The following is a 15,691-nucleotide window of genomic DNA, read 5'->3' on the forward strand; positions in this document are numbered from 1 at the left end:
CAGTGTTGACTGGGCGAAAAATGCACATGAGAGTTGTGAGTTAAGTTCTATTGGGGCCAAAATGAGGATGATAGCCTGGGAGATAGCATTTTGGATAGCTCCGAGGAGCTGCAACAAACAGCTAGTGGGGAAGTCAGTAATATATGATTTTAGTGAAGGGCGTACATGCAATCAAGCACACATTTCTGCAGAAGCTCACTGCTAGTCATGAGGAGCAGATGCCACTATTAGTGATTTTAGTGCTTTTCTAGACATGAGGAGATGCAAGAATTGTGTTCATAAAATCTTCTCTGGAAAATATCTAACTATCTGAAGACCTGTTCTGCCAGTTTTTCCCAGAGCACAGAGGGCCTTGTTCCTGATCTCCATCCTGAATTACTTTCAGGGGAGCAACTGCAGTGGCTCAGAGTTCAATCCTTGTAGAGTTAGATGTGTGTATGTGTGTGTGTGTGTGTGTCTCTGTGTGTGCTCAGTCACTCAATTGTGTCCAATTGTGACCCCATGGACTGTAGCCCGACAGGCGCCTCTGTTCATGGGATTTCCCAGGCAAGAATACTGGAGTGGGATGCCATTTCCTTCTCCAGGGATCTTCCTGACCCAGGGATCAAACCCAAGTCTCTTGCCTCTCCTGCATTGGTAGGCATATTCTTTGCCACTGTGCCACCTGGGAAGCCTAGAGACAGATGACAAGTGCCAGTTTGCAATTGGCAGCAGGATGGGGTGGGGGCAGGTGAGTAGGGTGAGCCCCATCTGATAATAGTAACTGTGATGATATAGAATGACACACACTTTAGAACTCGTATCAGAATTAAAGCCCCAAAGCCTGATCTCAGAGCTTCAGGATCCCTCTTACTTGAGGCAGCGGTGGCCAAGGGGGCTCCTGACACTGTTTCTCAAGGGGCAAGGACATCTGCTTTCTGCTGCTGCTGCTGCTAAGTCGCTTCAGTCGTGTCCGACTCTGTGCGATCCCATAGACGGCAGCCCACCAGGCTCCCGTGTCCCTGGGATTCTCCAGGCAAGAACACTGGAGTGGGTTGCCATTTCCTTCTCCAGTGCATGCAAGTGAAAAGTGAAAGTGTAGTCGCTCAGTTGTGTCTGACTCCTAGCGACCCCATGGACTGCAGCCTACCAGGCTCCTCCGTCCATGGGATTTTCCAGGCAAGAGTACTGGAGTGGGGTGCCATTGCCTTCTCCAACACCTGCTTTCTAGCATTTGCTGATTCCCATTGTAGCATGAACTGGTGGATTATTACACCTTCAGAATTTTACTTAGAGACGGATATGATGCCAAGTCCACCCAGCAAAGAAAGGCACTTGGGGGGAACAGATTAGGTATAAACCATGGTGCTTTTGAACTGTGGGGCTGGAGAAGACTCTTGAGAGTCCCATGAACAGGAAGGTGATTAAACCAGTCAATCCTAAAAGAAATCAAGCCTGAATATTCACTGGAGGGACTGATACTGAAGCTGAAGTTCCAAAAATTTGGCCACCCGATGCGAAGAGCCGACTCATTAGAAAAGACCCTGATGCTGGGAAAGGTTGAGGGCAGGAGGAGAAAGGGAAGACAGGGTGAGATGATTGGATGGCATCACCAGCTCAATGGACATGAATTTGAGCAAGCTCCAGGAGACTGAAAGAGGGAGCCTGGCATGCTGCAGTCCATGGGGTTTCAGAGAGTCAGACACGACTGAGTGACTGAACAGCAATGGTGTGTGAGTGTCCTAGGGTTGTCATGGCACAGTATCCCAGACTAGAGGGCTTAAAAAATGAAAACTTAGTCTCTCCCAGCCCTGGAGGCTGGAAGTCTGAGATGGAGGCATTAGCAGCGCTGTTTCCTCCTGAGATTCTGCATAGAGCCCATCCCCGTCCCTTCCAGCTTCTGCTCATTGCCAGCACTCCTTGGCACTACTGGAGGAAAATATCTGAGGATGCTGCCAGCAGGATGAAAAAGAAAAAGCAGAGGCCTTTTCATGGGATCATACTTTCTCTGGACACTTGCTGAAGGGTCAGGTATTTTGTAAGATGAGGAATTTCGTGGGACAGACTGGCCCCATGGGAAACAATCAGATGTGAAACAGAAAAGGCTAAACCTCAGGGACTCAGAGAAATGAAGAACAGGAAGATGCAAACAGCTGTAAAACCCAGATTTAGTTTTAGTCCCCGACCAGTGGGAGGGGTTGGATGAGAGTCTTCTTCCTCTAAAGCTAGCCACAGGGCATTTGAGGGCGGCGTGCCAGCAGTTCCTGGCCAGGAAGTGTCTGCCTCATCTTCCCGCAGCCCCACACATCTGGGAATCTGCTGACTATAAGATTGGGGTTGCCTGTAAGACTGGCCTTCCACCCAACACTCAGCTGAGCAGTCTTACTGCCCCTCATCCACAGGAGGGAACAGAGGTGCTGTCTTAGGATTTCAGCACAGAGATAAGGGTGCTCCTTCCACTGGACAGCCTTTACAGGGCTCCCCCAGGAGTGGGGCTGAGCCTGGGGGTGTCTCCTTTTTCTTAGGGTCTCCAGGTCGGTGAGGCTGGCTGCTCAGAAAAGTGCAGGTAGAAGACTTCCTCACCTCCTTCCAGCCCAAACCCAAATGTCAGGTCTAGCTCCAGCCATGCCAGGAAAGGCCGGGGCACAGCCCGGAAAGAGCAAGGCAGAGACAACCAGAGGGCCCAGCCCCCAGTCCCGAAGAAGGGAGCCGCCCCTGGGCTGGGCTTTCTGAGCCCGCAGGAGATAAGTGTTCTTCTCCCAGTTCCTAATCTGTTTTTTCTAAGACACCAGTGAGATTGGATTAGTGACCTCGTTTACCTCAATCACCTCTTTAAAGGCCATCTCTCCAGTATAGACATACACCGAGGTCCTAGGGGTTAGGACTCTGATCTATGAACTTGGGGACACAATTCAGCCTGCATCAGTCTTCAAAACACATCTGTTGAATGAATGAATAAGTGAATGAGCCACCCTCACTTTTAAAGCTAGGCCAGTGGCGCACACAAGGTTATGAATGTGCAGCTCCAGTTTGAGGGAAGGTAAAAAAACTTGGCCCAGCATTCAGAGGTATCAAATAGGAAAAGGTAGGTGAGGACTAAATTCTTTAGGAACTTTGTTCTGAAAAAAGACTCCCGAAGTTTTTAGAAAGGGTAGTGACAGGATGAGACCGAGGGCTTAGAAGGGAAAGGGCCACAGTGTGTGCAAGGATGGGACCACTGTTGTGAGGAGGGGATGGATGGAGGGCTGGAAATGGGGCACACACGGATGCCCCAAGGATCAGCTATGGGGTAGGCACCACCTCGAGACTCCAATCCTCCCCACTGGTTAGTGCCCTGGAGCTGGCCTGACAAATGCCCCCAACTCAGACACATAGGACATCTGTTCTCTCCCGGTTCTCAGGCCAGAAGTTCCAGGGCGAGGTGTCGGTAGAGCTAGTTCTTCCCAGAGGCTCTGAGGGAGACCCCTTTCAGGCTCCTGTCCCAGCTTCTGGGGCCCCTGATCCCCTCGGAGGTCCCTGACTTGGGCCAGCGACCCGCCAGTGCCTGCCTCTGTCGCCCTCCAGCCAATGGGCTCTGAGTCTCAAACCCTCTCCGTCTGTCTCTTCTTGCATTTCGGGCCCACCGTCATCACCAGATCTGCCTCAATTCCACTGCAAGTAGGCTTTTCCAAATAAGGTCACAGTCACATATCCAGGTGGACTTGCATGGGAGGAGAGCGAAGACATTCAACTCACTGTCTCCACTCTGGCCCCCCTAGTGTGGGGGGCGGTCATAGCAGGAAAGTGTTCATGACCCAGAGTCCCTGGCCGGCCTCTGGGCCCTGACTCAGGCCAGTATCTAGACCTCTGTGCTTCACCTTCTTGACCTGAAAAAGTGCATACTAGGCACTGACATGCAGGGTTGCTATGGAAACAGCATCACAGGTTGCTGTGAAATGAGCATCTCAGAGTGGTGCTGAGTGAGGCCAGCTGTCTCTAGGAGGAAGACCACCTGGTTATAGGTCCCACGGAGATGTAAGAAACCCCAGCAACCTTTTCTCCCAGAATCTCCAGCAGCCTGACCCAGCCTGGGTGAGAAACAGTGACGGCGGGGCAGAGATTGGCAACCAAGGAACCCTGGAGGGGCTCCCTGTCATCTCTCCACGCCTTACTGCTTCCTCTTCATCCTAAGCTGTAGGTGACGACGCGGAGGCCAGCAGAAGTGACGGCAGACCCTTGAGACGCTCCCGTGGAAGCGTGGAGTCCGCTTGTCCCCAGGCCCCAGGGGCCCACCAACACCCCTTTTGTTTTCTGTGCCTGTTTGCTGCCATCAGCCCCTCCTGCAGACAGGCCTGAGCTGGGCTGCTGGTCTCCCCTGCATCGGTGAGCGGCAGGTGGGTTGTAAGGGACTGGGCGAGGCAGAGCTGGAAGAAATACAGCCCCCAGGAAGGTCCGCTGGGGGACCTCTGGGCCACATTCCCATCTTGTGTCTTCGCAGAGCTAGCCAAGAAGACCAGAGGCGCTGAGCCCCAGAGACCGCACACCCCAGCTCTCCAAGCAGACAGTCGTGTCGATGTCCTACAGGCCTTTGAAGTTCAGGAGGCATGCTCCAACCTCTACTCAGCACCACCCAAAGGAAGACATGAACTTCCATCAGCAGCCACCAGGGCTACCGGGCCCAGCACTGGGGCAGACAATGAGTCCCCCACCCTGGCAGATGGGAGAGAGCAACCCGGACTTCCTTCCCAACAACTTCAATCAGCTGAATTTGGACCCTCAGCAGCCAGAAGCAGACGGGGGCCAACAGAGGTCAAAGGTAAGGTGAGAAGAGGGTGGGTCAGGAAGGGTGCATGGGTGGGTTGGGGTGTGTGTGGAGAGAAGTGTGTGTGTTAGTCACTCAGTCGTGTCCGACTCTTTGTGACCCCATGGACCGCAGCCCGCAAGGCTCCTCTGCCCATGGGATTCTCCAGGCAAGAGTACTGGGGTGGGTTGCCATTTCCACCCTAGAGGATCTTTATGACCCAGGGATGGAACCTGGGTCTGCTGCATTGCAGGCAGATTCTTTACCATCTGAAAGAAGGTGGAAGGGTGGGGGGGAGTGGGGAATAAAACCTGCCAGTCTAGTCCAGTCCCCATAGCACAGCTGGGTCACTTCCAACAAGCCCCAGGGGCAGGCAGTCTCTGGGGCAGCAGTGACCTTCCTGGACATGGATCTGGGGCCTCCGTTCTCTCTGCTGGGGTCTCCTGCCTGGGAGCTTTCCCTCCAGCTATGACTGCCACAGTCATCACTGCCAGCCATCCCCCACCCCGGGCCCTGCAGGCCCGGGGTGGGCTTCTCCCTTCCCTCCAATTGGAAGCGCCTGCCCCCACAGGACCATCTCCCAACTCACACGGGCACCTCCTCCTCCAGCCCACAGCAGTGGAAGCCAAGCCTCTGCAGGAGCAAGCGCGGGGGCCTTGCCTCTGGCACACCCGCCTGCACCTCTGGCCCCTCCTGTCTCTAACCCAGCATGAGCAGATCCATCAATTCAGCCGCAAATTCCAGAAAGCGGTGGGAGTCCATCAGAGACCAAGACTGTGAGTCTGTCTGTCTTCTCCAGGGGCCCGAAAACAACCTGTACAGAAAGTACGAGGAGAAGGTGCGGCCCTGCATTGACCTCATCGACTCCCTGCGGGCCCTGGGCGTGGAGCAGGACCTGGCCTTGCCCGCCATTGCCGTCATTGGGGACCAGAGCTCAGGCAAGAGCTCCGTGCTGGAGGCTCTGTCGGGGGTCGCCCTCCCCAGGGGCAGCGGTAAGTACTGCTGGAGCAGCCTCCTGCAAGCCACAGAGCATCCCAGGACCAGTAGGCTCAAGAGAGGTCACGAGAAGCCCCCCTGGACCGGTGATGTGGGCAGGGGGTGGTAGTGGGTGTGGGCCTGGATGTTCCTGCTGCCCCTAGGTTCTGAGTCCTCTTTCACGTGTCAACAGTCATTGCTGGGCTTTGTATCAGTTGGTTTCTTTCTAGTCTTCTAAGACTCTAGAAACATTTCTATGTTAATTTTTCAGTTTCCGGTAACATGTAAAGTCTTTTTGAAGAATTTTCTCAAATTCGAGAAGCTACCAGCCAGGATCATGGTGTGATAAGACACAATGTTTCAATTTAAAAGAGAAATGTGTTTTGGTCATGTCTCAAGGCACGTGGACTTTCAGCTTCTCAACAAGGGGTCGAACCTGCACCCCCTGCATTGGGAGTGCAGAGTCTTAACCACTGGACCACCAAGGAAGTTCCTGTTTCCTCTCAAAAAAAAGAAGAAAATTTAAGCGTGTGTAGAATTAAGCATGGCAACCCACTCCAGTATTCTTGCCTGGAGAATCCCATGGACAGAGGAAACTGGCAGGCTACAGTCCGTGGGGTCTCAGCGTCGGACAGAACTAACTAATACTACTACTGCTATGATCGTCTGGGCCTCCCTGTTGGCTCAGCTGGTAAAGAATCTGCCTGCAGTGCAGGAGACCTGGGTCCACTCGCTGAGTTGGGAAGATCCCCGGGAGGAGGGCATGGCAACCCACCCCAGTACTCTTGCCTAGAGAATCCCACGGACAGAGGAGCCTGGCCGGCTACAGTCCATGGAGTCACAAAGAGCCAGACATGACTGAAGTGACTTAGCATGCACGCATTCAAGCACAGAATTAAAAAGCTGTCATAAATTCTGACAATGAAAATAATTATAAAGGAGAAAAAAGGATGGACCTGGCACCCTAAATTGGGTAGTTTCCCCTGTCCTGATTCCCTCTCTCATTCTCATCTTCTTCCAGCACTGCCCATCCGTCATAAACAACAGGAACCCGGGGAGCCAGGGCTGCCTCCTGGGCACAGAGGAGGGTATGGGGGCTTCATGGACCCTGCACAGCCCTCAACAACCACCCAGACCAGGCGCCCCGGCCTGTGTGTCCTCCCAAGCATGGGCAGCCGGTCCTTTACTCCAGGGTCTCCTGTGAGATCCCCATCAGCCCAACTCTGGTGTGTGATGGAGTCAGAGGAGGGACCAGTGGCTCCTCCTCTCCGCCCTGGGTTCAGCATTTCCAGGAGAAAAGCAACAGAGCAAAGCGTCTGGAGGCCAGTGTGGCCGTGGCAGTCTTGTGGGACAGGCAGGAGCCCCTTACAGGACAGTGCTTTGGGCTCCCGCCATGCCCGAGTGCGAGGGGCTGGGAGGGCTGGATGGGGTCGGGTAGATCTCACTGCTTCCCTCCCACTCCTACCCCTGTCCTGACCCTTGGCTGCCACCTGGACTGTGCCCGAGGCCTTTCTAGGGCCAGGGGTAATTAGTCCTAACTGAGTCCTCCCTAGAGAGGGATACAGATTTCAGACAAGGCCTCTGGGGACACTGGGAAGGATAAGAGCCAAGGGTGGGGCTTCCCTGGTGGTCCAGTGGTTAGAACTCCATGCTCCCAATTGAAGAGATGAGGATTCGATCCCTGGTCAGGGAACCAAGATTCTATATGCCTTGTGGTGCAGTCAGAAGGGAAAAGAAAAGGGCACCTGTGAATGCTTCTTTTTAAGGGAAACTTAGAGGCTGTTTGGGAAACTCTCTCTCAGGAATCATCACCCGGTGTCCATTGGTGCTGAAACTGACAAAGCGGGAGTGTGAATGGACGGGGAAGATCACCTACCGCAACGTAACGCAGCAGCTGCACAACCCCTCCGAGGTGGAGCGGGAGATTCGCAGAGGTAGGGCCCTGCGGGCATCTGCAAGTCGGCTCCTTCCCCCGCTGGGGTCATCAGCGGTCACTCAGGCCTCTCCAGCTCCACAGCGAGCACCATCTCTTCTTTCAAGGCTTTCCCACGTGCCGGCCCTCTGCCTCGCACATGTCCCTCATATAACCCTACCCTTTCATGATGGTCAGTTTACCTGCCTCTCCTCTGGGAAGTGTCCCAGGCAGCACCCCTGCTGCAGCTACCCTGGTCAGCGCTTGGGACGTGTGTCCCAAGGGGCTGCTCTAACCTCAAGTATCTGGTTGCCTATGGCTGCATTCCTGTCCCCAAGCCGTGAGGTTTCCCCCAAAGCCAACCCCACCCACCCATCACTCCTAGAAGCACATCCAACTCTTGAGATCAGCCTGAGGTAACCACTGAATGAGAAGGCTCAGTTGCTCCTAGAATGTCTTCCCAGGTGGCGCTAGTGGTAAGAACCTGCCTGCCAATGCAGGAGACATAAGAGACACAGGTTTGATCCCTGGGTGGGGGAAGATCCCCTGGAAGAGGGCATGGTAACCCACTCTAGTATTCTTGCCTGGAGAATCCCATGAACAGGGGAACCTGGTGGGCTACAGTCCATAAGGTCACAAAGAGTCAGACATGACTGAAGTAGCACGCACACATGCTCCTGGAATCCACTTCCATACCCACCCAGAGGGGACCCTGGAGGTCATCCCCTAGCAGCCCTGCCTCCAAGGTCCCTGAGCCTGCCCACGCCTCCCCAAGGCATCTTCCCCTTCCTGCACTCAAGCTGGGCTCAGCCAGACAGGCAAAAATTCACTCTGATCATAACAGGAAACTCTGTGGCCATAGCTTCCGTTCTAGGGAGATGGACTTATGTCTCTGCTGCTGCTGCTGCTAAGTCTCTTCAGTCGTGTCTGACTCTGTGCGACCTCATAGAGGGCAGCCCACCAGGCTCCCCCATCCCTGGGATTCTCCAGGCAAGGACACTGGAGTGGGTTGCCATTTCCATCTCCAATGCATCAAAGTGAAAAGTGAAAATGAAGTCGCTCAGTCGTGTACGACTCTTAGCGACCCCACGGACTGCAGCTTACCAGGCTTCTCTGCCCATGGGATATTCCAGGCAAGAGTACTGGAGTGGATTGCCATTGACTTATGCCTCACTGAGCAACAAACTTTGCATCTGAGGCTGGGGTTTTCACATGACTTCTTGGGCTCAGCTCCCTGAGAACCCCATGTCTCCAGCTAGCTCACCAGAAGGATCGCTCCCCAAATTGCAAGGTGCTGCCTCAATTCTAGATCCACCCCCAAAACAGGAACTTCCTGAGATCTTCACCTGGCAAGTTTCCTAGCTTCAAATGATAAAAGCTCTGCACTGCCATGCTTATTACGCCTGTCCTGTCCACATGTGCCCAGCACATTCTTCAGTGTGGCTGAGATCTGCCCAGTCTCTCTCTAGCTGTGAGCTCTGTGGGCAGATCTGGGAGGGCATGTTCTGTGAACTTAGGTGAATGTTCTGTGTAAGGATGAGTAATGAGCATCTTTACAACAGCATCTCTAAAGCATCTATAGCATCTTGGCACTCTGGTCCACTGCAGGTAGGAGTATAAGTTGGTGCAACTACTTTGAAAAATTGACACTATATCCACTAAGGCTGTGTGCACACCCCACGACACCTCAAAACTCTAATCCTGAGTATCACTTCAGTTCAGTCCCTCAGTCATTTCCGACTCTTTGTGACCCCATGAACTGCAGCACGCCAGACCTCCTTGTCCATCACCAACTCCCAGAGTTTACCCAAACTCATGTCCATTGAGTCGGTGATGCCATCCAACCATCTCATCCTCTGTCGTCCCCTTCTCCTCCTGCCCTCAATCTTTCCCAGCATCAGGGTCTTTTCAAATGAGTCAGCTCTTCACATCAGGTGGCCAAAGGATTTCAGTTTCAGCTTCAACATCAGTCCTTCCAATGACCACCCAGAACTGATCTCCTTTAGGATGGACTGGTTGGATCTCCTTGCAGTCTCCAAGCGACTCTTGAGAGTCTTCTCCAACACCACAGTTCAAAAGCATCAATTCTTTGCCGCTCAGCCTTCTTTATCCCAAGTATACCCCAGCCAAAATGTGCACCCAAAGTCAGCTTCTAGAATCTCTATAGCAGCACTATTGTGATTCCCAGATGGTGCTGGTGGTAAAAGAATCTGCCTGCCAATGCAGGAGACATAATAGATTCAGTTCCTGGGGCGGGATGATCCTCTGGAGGAGAGCACAGCAACCCGCTCCAGCACTCTTGCTTGGAAAATCCCATGGACAGAGGAGCCTGGCAGGCTCCAGTCCATAGAATCGCAAAGAGTCAGACATGACTGAGTGACTTAGCAAGCAAGCAACTATGATTACCCATCCCCCACCCCCCAGCCCCAACCTCCAACACCCCACAGACTGGATCAAGACACAGAATGGCAATGAAAAGGAACAGCCCTCAGCCACAAGCACCAGTATAAGGTATTCACACAAATGAAATGTTGAGGTGAGGAAGCGGGACCAAGAGAGGGCTTCCCCAAGGGGCTCAGCGATGAAGAATCCACCTGCAATGCAGGAGCCACAGGAGACTCTGGTTTGATCCCTGGGTCGGTAAGATCCCCTGGAGGAGGGCATGGCAACCCACTCCAGTAGTCTTGCCTGGAGAATCTCACAGATAGAGGAGCCTTGCAACGTACAGTCTATGGGGTCGCAAAGAGTCAGACATGACTGAGTGACTTAGCACACAGGCGCACATGCGTGACACCTAGAGAAGACATAGTTTTCGATTCCTTTTTTAATTAGGTGGGACCACAGGAACATGCTCTTCTTGTAGGTCAAAAGTGGTTATCTATCAGCAAATTCACTTAGCTCAGCCAAGTATAAGTACAAAAATGGGTAAAAGAGTAGATGCTGGTAAAGCTTAAGATAAGCGCTGCTTTACGCAAGGGCTAGTGATCCACAGGGAGAGAGGGGCTTTAGCAGGGTAGGGGGGCTGACCATGTTCTGTTTCTAGATATGTGTTTCTGTGACACCAATGGGTCCCGCCTGTGAAACTCACCAAGCCACAGGCTTAAGACAAGGGGTGCTTTCCTGTATGTATGTTTCACTTCAATACAGAGTTACAAAATCATAGCTTAAGTAGTGACTGGGACTGATAGCTGAAGCAGGAAATGTTTACAAAGTAGCCTGGTTGCCATCATTCTCCCACTTCCTAATTCCTAAAGAATTAGGCAATTCATCAGGGCTGTGCTTAAACTGCCTCCCTGTTTCTCACCCTAGGACTGTCCCCTGATACAGGTGAGACACATAAATAGATGAGGCACATAAATCTGCCCACAGATTCCACTGCTTTTTCCTGGTTGGGTTCTTCATCTGGACTCAGGTTTTCTCCTGTCTTGGTTTCCACAGCCCAGAACATCATAGCTGGGAATGGAGTTGGCATCAGCCATGAGCTCATTAATCTGGAGGTCACCTCCCCTGAGGTCCCAGATCTGACCCTCATTGACCTTCCCGGCATCACCAGGGTGGCTGTGGAAAACCAGCCACAAGACATCGGACTGCAGGTGAGCCTCTCTGCAACTTGGGAGTGGGCCCCACACTCAGCAGGGGGCACTTCTGAGGTCTCTGCCGGCAGCCCCCAGGGCTCTGGTGCACCTTCCCAGCCTGTACTCTGAGTAGGTGGGGAGGAGACTGCAGAGGAAAGTCTAGGGCTGGGGCCTCACACTTGGGTTCTGACAAGAGCCCGGCAGTCATGGAAATAGGCAAAGCTGACTCCGTAGGCCTGGAAGTGTATAATGCACACCCTGCCCAATGCTGTCCTGTGGGAATATGGACCCAGTGTTACCACTATCCTAATATTTAAAAGAAGCCAGACATTGGAGTTTTACATGGGATCTGCCGATTTTAGCCGCAAGTTTTTAAAATAATACCACGTAAGTCAATCAGGACACAGATTGTGATCTCTCGCTGGGGACAAGAAGGCTGGTACAGTGGAGGCATGAGAACCGCAGAGCAGCTCTGACTGATACAAACCAACAACTGCTGAGCCTGGGGCTTCTTTACCAAAGACCTTCCCACTTGAGGTTGCCTGAGAACAGTCATCACAGGGATGCCGGAATCACACCTGATCTCTGGCTGGGTCCACCCTGAGACCAGCCTTGTCAAGCCTTGCTGAGACAGCTCACATGGAGGCCAAGGAGGCAAGGATGGTCTCAGAATCAGGGTTGTTGTCCAGGGTGTAAAGGGACGGGACAGAGGAGAGGGAGAAGATGAAACCCTCTTCCCCTGAGACTGAAGTCACAGCTGCCCTCTTGCCTTTTCTGAGGAGGGGGCGGGGCACTGCCAGTGTTGGGAACCCAGTTACAGCCCAACTAAGACCATGGCAGTCCCTCTTGGATGGGTCTCTGCTGGCCCCATTGTCTTAGGCACTTGATTACTCTTTTTTCCTCAACATCCAGATCACCATTCTCTGTCTCTGGGAGCCTTGTAATGAGGTCATTCCCCTTCCTGAGTTAAAGGACTCATTCCACACTTCTTTCCCTGCTTCACTCAGCAAATGTGTGGAATTTCCCAGGGCATGACAAAAATGCTTACCTGGGGTTAGAGCATGCCTCTTCCTCCTGCCGTCAGCTCAGAAGCATCCCAGGGAAGATCTGTCGAGGAAAGAGGGGTCTCATCTGACCACGGGAATCAGGGAGCCTTTGGGAAAGAAGAAATACCAGTGATGAGCTCTGGAGGATAAGCAGGACATCAACAGAAAGCTCAGTGAGGGCAGCTGGTCAGACATTCTAGAGGAAGGGCATAGGCTAATCCAAAGCTCAGAAGTGTGAAAACTGGATGGTGCTCTGGGATGACCAGCTGTGCTCTTGGGTGACCAGAGATGTGCTCTTCCTTTGTGACTCCCTGGCATCAGATCAAGGCACTCATCAAAACGTACATCCAGAGGCAGGAGACCATCAACTTGGTGGTAGTCCCCTGCAATGTGGACATCGCCACCACGGAGGCGCTGAGCATGGCCCAGGAGGTGGACCCCGATGGAGACAGGACCATAGGTAAGAAGAAAGCACCGACAGGAAGCCGGGGGAGACCCCTCAGATATTTAGAAGGTCCTGGATGTAACAGCCCTGTTAGAGGCGCCCACATCCTGCATCAAATACGAGCTCTGTTCCCAGGGAAACTCCGTGGGCTCAGGGTGCAGCTGCACACAGCAGACGGGCCACCCTCACTCATGGTCAGGGCTGGATGTATGGCCAATATCTGGAGGCTCTTTGCCTCCTTCCTATTGTCCCTTATTTGCATTCTCAACCTATTTTGGATAGGGGGAGAGAGATGCCTTATTTTGTCTCCCACAATGGTCCAGAAAGGAGGAAAAGACTGGCCCATCAACTGTGCAAGTCCAGGAAAAGATCTCACCAGGGCATGTATGAACATTCAGGGAATACACTTCCAGGTTTACACTGGAGCACAGGTGTCTACAGAGTTTATATTCAAGTAGAACTCTTCCTTGGGGAGATGGGTTCTCTTAAATTCCTTTATTAAAAATGTCCCCCACAGAAGGCATTATAGGGGATTTGGTTTAAGAGCACAGATTGCCTGGGTTTCAATCCTTGCTTTACAACTTACTGGCCACATATCCTGGGGCAAATGAGAGCTGCTATTTTAAAAACTCTAATTTTATTACTTAATATCACTTCTCTCCAATCACTTCACTTACCCATCGAATTTACCTTCCTGAAAGTGTGCCAGTCATTTTCTTTGATTAAATGGATACCCAGTATATTACTGCCTTTTCCACTTTTTTTTCCAACAAATACCCAGGTTTCCAGTAAGGATAAAGATAACAGTAGGGGAATACAACTTGAGTTTAATGTGTTATTATATGCCAGACTAGACTTGTACCCTGTTACCTGCTGACTTCTACAGGCGTCTAGAACACACTGAACCAGAGAAAAAACTCAGGTTTGGGGTCATCCACTATTATGCAATCGTAAGTCATTAGGGATGTCTCATTAATGACCACAGAAGATAGTTTCATCTGTTAAGTAGATAGATCTACTTGGATATCAATATCTTTATAGAAATTAAGTAATACTTCTTACTAGTAGTTTTCTGTTCTTCTCATGGGGCTTCCCAGGTGGCTCAGTGGCAAAAAAAATAAATTAAAAAAAAAAATCTGCCTGCCAGTGCAGAAGACACAAGAGACATGGGTTTGATCCCTCGGTGGGGAAGATTCCCTGAAGAAGGGAATGGCTACCCACTCCAGCATTCATTAGCCACAAACTCTGATAATCTGTAAGCTTTCACTAAATATTAAGTATTATTGTGGTAAATTCAGTTAAGTACTATACACATACAGTATACACAAAAAGGTCTTAGTATATTCCAAACAGCCTTATAACATTGTGCAAATTTCCCATGCATTCAAGGTTAAGTATAGAAATAGAGAAAAGTATGCTAAGCTTAAAAAAGAAATGGAATATACACTCAAGTACACAGCAGCCAAAAGGTGGAAGCAAACCCAGCATCCATCAAGAACACAGTCACTTGGAATTCAAAGCCTTCAGTCCAGTGTGAGCGACAGGAGTAAGGGCAGGAGAGTGGGAGAGGAAGGCAGGGAGGATCTCAAAGGAGGTACCGCTATAGGGGCAGAGTGAGTCTGTGACAGGAGACCCTAGAGAGTCACAGACCCTCCGTACAGTAGGGAATGATGTGCTTTTGGAGACATGGTGACGGAGTGAGTTGGTTCTGATGATGCACGCGGCCTTAGTGTCGGGGACTCAGCGGGCACCCGAGAGACATTTGTTAAATAAATTACACAAGGCAGTCAATGAGTTGAGTGACTGGATGAGCAAATAAAAATACAAATAAGAGGAATTACAATGGAATGACAGAATGAGCTGAGAGGCACTGGGCAGAAAAGGCTCTTGGTCATAACAGTCTTGATAAAGAAGAAGAAAGTTGGAGGCATCATAATTCCTGGTGTCAAGTATATTACAAAGTGACTGTGATTAAAACAGTATGGTGCTAGCAAAAAGACAGGCATATAGATCTGCGTCACAGAATAGCAAGCCCAGAAATAAATTCGTGTCTGTAGAGTTAGCTGATTTGGGACCAAAGTGGTAAGAATATACAACGGGAAAATGATACTCTGCTGGGCTTGGCCAAAAAAGACCCCGTAGCCTAGGCAGTGTTCAATATATTTGAAGATAAAATTGACCTTTCCATTGCCCTCCTCTAATTATCTCACAGGGATCCTGACCAAACCAGACCTGGTGGACAAGGGCACCGAGAAAGGCGTCCTGAAGGTCATGCAGAACCTCACCTATCATCTCAAGAAGGGGTATATGATCGTGAAGTGCCGGGGCCAGCAGGATATCACCAACAAGCTGAGCTTGGCAGAGGCAACCAGGAAAGAAGTAATGTTCTTTCAGACGCATCCGTATTTCAGGTAAGACTCTTTATGACAGCCTTGGACTCCATGGAAACCAGCCCTGCCTACCAGAATTGGCCAAGATGATCACCATATTTAATAATTATACAGTTAACATCAGTTCAGTTCAGTCTCTCAGTCATGGCCGACTCTTTGTGATCCCATGGACTGCAGCACGCCAGGCCTCCCTGTCCATCAATAACTCCTGGAGTTTACTCAAACTCATGTCCATTGAGTCAGTGATGCCATCCAACCATCTCATCCTCTGTCAACCCCTTCTCCTTCTGCCTTCAATCTTTCCCAGCATCAGGGTCTTTTCAAATGAGTTAGCTCTTCACATCAGGTGGCCAAAGTATTGGAGTTTCAGCTTCAACATCAGTCCCTCCAATGAACATTCAGGACTGATCTCCTTTAGGATGGACTGGTTGGATCTCCTTGATGTCCAAGGGACTCTCAAGAGTCTTCTCCAACACCACAGTTCAAAAGCATCAGTTCTTTGGCACTCAGCTTTCTTTATAGTCCAACTCTCACAACTATACATGACCTACTGGAAAAACCATAGCTTTGACTAGATGGATCTTTGTCA

The 15,691-nt window shown here is 51.2% G+C and overlaps 1 protein-coding gene across 1 annotated transcript in view; it reads left to right on the forward strand.

Annotated features, from left to right (window-relative positions):
• Nucleotides 1-4,154: 4,154 nt before the first annotated feature.
• MX2 (MX dynamin like GTPase 2) overlaps nucleotides 4,155-15,691 on the forward strand; it is a gene marked incomplete at its 5' end in the record, with an annotated part of 32,625 nt that continues 21,088 nt past the window's right edge. The window contains 7 exon segments of the mRNA NM_001078652.1: nucleotides 4,155-4,352; nucleotides 4,457-4,774; nucleotides 5,559-5,751; nucleotides 7,537-7,668; nucleotides 11,085-11,239; nucleotides 12,589-12,727; nucleotides 14,925-15,123. Coding sequence (NP_001072120.1) covers nucleotides 4,526-4,774; nucleotides 5,559-5,751; nucleotides 7,537-7,668; nucleotides 11,085-11,239; nucleotides 12,589-12,727; nucleotides 14,925-15,123 — 1,067 coding nt within the window.

This window comes from Ovis aries, chromosome 1 (genome assembly GCF_016772045.2).
Source record: "Ovis aries strain OAR_USU_Benz2616 breed Rambouillet chromosome 1, ARS-UI_Ramb_v3.0, whole genome shotgun sequence".
NCBI lineage: Eukaryota > Metazoa > Chordata > Mammalia > Artiodactyla > Bovidae > Ovis > Ovis aries.